The sequence below is a fragment of the Alnus glutinosa genome, chromosome 11, assembly GCF_958979055.1.
Source record: "Alnus glutinosa chromosome 11, dhAlnGlut1.1, whole genome shotgun sequence".
Taxonomy (NCBI): Eukaryota; Viridiplantae; Streptophyta; class Magnoliopsida; order Fagales; family Betulaceae; genus Alnus; species Alnus glutinosa.
The window spans coordinates 19,121,847-19,127,537 of record NC_084896.1 but is presented as its reverse complement, the minus strand read 5'-3'; the positions used below and the strand labels follow the sequence as shown (position 1 = coordinate 19,127,537).

At 36.0% G+C, this 5,691-nt stretch overlaps 1 protein-coding gene across 1 annotated transcript; it reads right to left on the bottom strand.

The window, feature by feature from the left end:
• Positions 1 to 360: 360 nt before the first annotated feature.
• LOC133882202 (beta-ureidopropionase) lies at positions 361 to 5,460 on the bottom strand. The gene is made up of 6 exons (XM_062321316.1): positions 5,199 to 5,460; positions 3,584 to 3,691; positions 2,219 to 2,407; positions 1,899 to 2,126; positions 1,591 to 1,815; positions 361 to 928 (listed from the first exon to the last, which is right to left on the bottom strand). The coding sequence occupies exons 1-6, from the start codon at positions 5,334 to 5,336 to the stop codon at positions 563 to 565; spliced, it is 1,254 nt and encodes a 417-aa protein (XP_062177300.1). The 5' UTR covers positions 5,337 to 5,460; the 3' UTR covers positions 361 to 562.
• Positions 5,461 to 5,691: the final 231 nt, after the last annotated feature.

Here is a 5,691-nt window from a genome sequence, read left to right as displayed (position 1 = left end):
AGTTTGAATCCAACACGTTGCTCAATTTGATGTTGCCACTCCATGACACAACTATCAACTCTTTTATTTTTTATTTTTATTAAACAAAAAATCATAAAACCATGTAAATGGGTTGGTTTGGTCTTATGTTTTTTTTAAAAAAATAATAATAAATAAATAAATAAATAAATAAATATATATATATATATATATAAGTCAATAATTGTTTCAATTATTGTCTTTGGATGACAAAATATCATTTCATGTCTACTAAATAGCATTACTAAAAAAGAAAAATGAGAAAAGCATAAACTGGATTTTGTTTCCCAGATAATATCAGAAGTTTAAATTTTTTAATTTTTTTTTTTTTTAAAAAAAAAATGATATTAAACTGAGAATTTAATTTATAGCCCCAGGCAATACTGGCTATCTAACTGAACAATTACATTTTAAAAACAACGAGTATTCTCAAGTCAACACCGAGTACGTATATTTTTACAGAGAACTTGAGGCATTATTCCAACACAGTTTTTAATTATTTTTTATTATTATTTTCAGATGAACTCTTCATAGTACCTGAAATTTACAAAGTCTTCTTATGTAACAAGGGGTCAGAAATGACTTGGGGCTCGAAATCTGGCTTCAGATAACTAGCAAGCAACTCTGCATACACCTCATACCGGGCAGTCATCCGGAAGCCCCACTTGTCTTTTAGCTGCCTGCAGAGGTTAAGATCCATGTCTGAGATCAACAACCCATCCCTGTTGCGGGAAAGAGATGGAGTGCAAGAAGCATCTGGGGCACTAAAATGGCTGGATCCATAAAAGTGCCCAAAATCTGCATGTTGTGCCTTTCCATCCCCCGAAGTGAATGGATTGGGGAATATTTCAGTCCCAATTCGGTTGATTGACCCAACAAAGTAACTGTTTGCTATTGCAGCATTACGCGCCTGTAAAACCAACAGATAATATGTCAATTTTGAGTATTTTTGTTTAGTAGACTCCTATATAACTATCATACATTCATGAATGATGTAACATTAAAAATCAGCCCTTCGATTCGGGTTTTTTGTTTTTTTTAGAAATACTGCACACACTACCAAGTTTGCACTTCCAACTGCACACTTCTTGACGTGGCAATGAAAATCACCATTAGGTTTGGATTCAATGGTAATTTTAACTGTCACGTCATGGAGTTCAAACTTGGTAGTGTGTAGCATTTCTCTTCTTTCTTTCTTTTTCACAAGTCCTGATTTTTACTGCTACGACATTCAGTTGTATGTTAGTTATACATGAGTCTACTAAATAACATTACTTGTCAATTTCTTATTGAGAAATTATGTTACATCTACAATGACCATTATCAGAATATATACTTGCAACATGAAGTAGCTTTTGATGTATCATGTTATTTACTGCTAAGAAGACTTTTGGATGAACCCATCTCCAAAAGAACATGAGGCTGCTATTTAACTATCGTCATTCCTAATGTCCTGGTGCCAAAGTTTGAAAGAAAGCATAACCATCTCGGAAGCAAAATAAAGATTCAAAAGAGAGAAATCCATCATCCGAAAGTAAATTCTTATAATAAAGCAAATGGATAGAGAATGACCTCGATGGGCCACATTGGTTCACTGAGTTCGCCAACAGTAGCAGAAGGGTTGAAAACAATCTCCGCACCGTTCAAGCCAAAAGCTAACCAATTCAAAGGATGGTGCCTCCCATAACATATATTAACAGCGATCTTTCCATAAGCCGTCTCAAAAACAGGATGTCCTGTGTTGCCTTCCATATAATATGTGCTCTCATTGAAGTCTCCAACTCTTGGTATATGGTTCTGCCAAAAAAGCTAATTTTGTTATGTCCTCCAAAAAATAAAAAAGAAAGAAACTGTAACAGCAGAAAAATTATTTAGTTTACTTTCCGATGCTTGCCAATTATGTTGCCATGATTTCCAATTATAACAGCAGTGTTCCAAAGAGTCTCTCCATGATTGACATCCCTCTCAAGAATAGAACTTATAATGACCATATTATATTTAAGTGCAAGATCCTGAAGAAATCGCGTTGATTCCCCATCAACAGGCTCTGCAAATTCACACCACCTCTTCTCTCGCGTACAAAAGGCAAATGGCATCATCCATGCTTCCTGGATTAAATTTTAAAAAGAGATGTCACATTTTAAGACTAGAGATGGAAGTGAATCAAAAGAAGTATTTCAAGCCACATGCCATGACTTACTTGCAGGCATAATATGTTGACTCCTGAAGAACCAGCAACCTCGATGATTGGCTTTAGTTTCTGAAAGATAGCCCTCTTTTGGTCCAGAAAGGGGGCAGTTGTTGGAAGAGATATAGAGTTCTGAATAAGACCAACCCTAACTACTCGAGGTGCTCTCAATAATTCTTTGTCAGCGCGAAAGCAGAAAGCCTAAAAGGATTTAATATGAAAAATTCATTAATAATGTAGCAGCAATTATTTAAGATTTGTCATGTCTGATACTAATAACATGCATATGTTGCATGCAGAATTCCGAAAAAGTCATGTCTCCACATAGTACAACAAAAATCATATTTCTTCATCCCACAATAGATTTTGTGTTCTCCTTTTTAGTCTGTCCCAAACTAGATGAAAGTTTGTAATAATGAAAGTGTATCCATTTATCTTCTATATTAACCTTCAACTTGAACCCACCTTTTCCCAAATTTGATTTCTTAGCCCATCTAAGACCATTTGAGCAGTGTTTGTTTCCTTAAAATGCATGCGAGTTGTAAACTTTCAAATATTGCAGGATGGAGGGAGTATACTTGAATAAAGAAGACAAATATGTCATTTAAAATGAAATAACATCAACTGACTTCAGTTAACCTTTTCTTTGACTGATTACCACAACTCACTTTCCCATGTATTTCCTCTCTCTCTCTCTTTCCCCTCTCTCTCTCTCTCTCCCTCCAAACCAAATCACCCCCCTTTTTTACACACGCATCACGCATGCCATTTGGCTACACTAAAGTTAAGATGAATCATTTTTTTTTTTGGGTAATTACCTTTTTCCCCCATGAACTACCAAAAAATGCGCGATGCCCCCCATGAACTACCAACTAGACCAAAATAGGGAATTCAACTACCAAAGACAACCATTTTCCCCCCTTCCGTCAGTTAGAGGGGTTAAAAGAAACAGTCAACGGGTCATGTGCCGTTTTACATGGGGTCATGTGCTGTTTTACATGGGGGCATGTTGGAAGATGGTGGTAGTTCATGGGGGGAAAAGATGAAGAAAATGAGGGTAAAACGGCGTGTGACGGTCACGTGACCCGTTGACCGTTTGTTTTAACCCCTTTGACTGACGGAAGGGGGGAAAATGGTTGTCTTTGGTAGTTGAATGCTCTATTTTGGTCGAGTTGGTAGTTCATGGGAGCATCGCGCATTTTTTGGTAGTTCATGGGGGGAAAAGGTAATTACCCCTTTTTTTTTCTTGTGTTGAATTTAAACCAATGGTTTAAATACTATATTAAAGCACAAGGAAAAGGAATTTATGGTGAATCTAGTAGTTGAAGGAGATTCTAAAACTGAGCCACCATAGCAACAGGTAGTACAAATGCCTACCTGAAGGTCAAAATCATGTTCTGAAGAGAGAGCTTTAGTGGGTTCTGGGAGAACTATCTTATCAAGTGTCCTTCCACAATTAAGCCCAAGTAGCAAGCGGCTGACTTCCTGCAAAATTGTGATAAAGTTTTCAGAAAATCCCAATATGTGTACATGTGGTGAATGCAAAGCATCATCAGTACGGCCAAATTTAGAGGAAGAAAGATAACACACCTTCCATCACAATTACAGAAATTTCAAAGTCATGCATAAGCGGCGAGAACAGGTTAACTTACCCCACCTCCCCCCAAAAAGTATATATATATATATATATATGAAGTTGAAAGTTAATACACAAAACAAAGAATTAAACTTTACGTACTTTGTTTTCTTGAAAAGAAAAAAAGGAAAAAAAAAAAAAAAAAAAAAGAATGAAACTGAAATTACATTCCTTATATATTTTTCAATGTAACATATAGATATTCAATCACTGTGACATGACAAGAGAACTGCTGTGAAAATGTATTCGATGGATTCATATCTGATACATATGCAACAAGTGAATGAAACACAGACAATGGAACTTTTAATAGATTAATAATCCCATATTCTTGCTAAAAGTACTTCCTTAACGTATTCCTTTGTTGTATGGACTTTTCAACACTAGCAAAGTACTCATGTCAAACAGGTCTGCTACACACACACAAACAAACAAACAAACAAAAAACTTCATTTTACTCTATACATATTGAAGACTTGCATATTTCGGCTATCCAATCGTGCTCCTTGGCTCAAAATTCTACAATTTGGTGAGTAGACAAATCTAAAGGCCAGAAAAGCCCTTACAGGCAGCATGGTCAATGCAACACCACAAATATTTGACTATGATCTGCAAATTGTTAACAATTGAGTTTACAAGCATGTGGATGTTATTTTCGTGATTGTTTAACAGTAAAAGGGGGTAACATATAAAATACAAATTTGAACATAATAGACCATATTTAGCTCCACTCAGCTAACTATAGCTCCCCTAAATTGTGGTAGCCAGGTTAGAATTGAGATGGTTGGTTTCTCAGATCATCAAAACTAATCGGACAAAACTGAGTCCTTCTACAGTTGGTTAAACAGAAATGATCCACAATATGGTTGCTTCTAGTCCTTGTGCTAAATATAGAAAGACTTATTTCCCATATGATCTTTCTGGTTCTGTACCCACCTTCACTGCAGAGGAACCAAATCCTTAATCAAATGGTTTTGCTTTCTGGGTTCAATTTACACGGCCACGACAATTGCAGATATATCTAAAAATCAAATCCTTCCAAATCAAAATTCTAAATTCTAAATTCTAATATCCAAATTTATATTGGGTTTGCAACCAACTCCACGAATTTCAGTTCATTCAATAAAACCAATACTTTCTTAATCGTTCCAAACAAACTAGTAACTGATATAAGGAATCGCCAAGTTTCAAAACTGAAGCACACTGCAAGTGGAATAGTACAGAAATTGATCAAACAAAGTATCGGCTCAGATTGAGTCAATGACCCAGATACATATATAAGGAAAACTTAGCTCCAGTTGATAAACCCAGAAAAAATAAGTGAAATAAAAGGGGGAAAAAGAAAAATTTAATGACCTGGAAGAGCTCAGGCTTGAGATTGGCGCTCAGGAGAGAGTGAAGTGACTCGTACCCACAAATGGAACCGTCTTTCAGGGACTTGCTTTCTTCTGTGCCTTCTCCATTTTCAGCTTCAACCTCCTGGGCTTTCTCCATTTCTTTCTTTCAGTTCTTGCACGCGGAGATCGAGACAGAGAATGGTGGTGGAACGGAATCTACTCAGGATGATGAAGAGTGAAGACGATTTTGTCTCTCTGAGAATGGTAAAACCTTTGAAGCGTAGACCATTGGAAATGATCTAAAGTGGTCGGTTGCAGAGTAGCATTTGTGGGTGCGGCAAATGGGCCTGTAATTTCTTGTTAATGACGATTATGCACTTCTTAATATGCTAATTAGAAATATTTTAAATTTTGCACTTCAGTGTTTATCATTAAGTGAGACAACAACAAATTAGAAAAAAAATTAAGATCTTACAAATGTGATAATGCTGAGCAGTAAAATCTGAATCGTT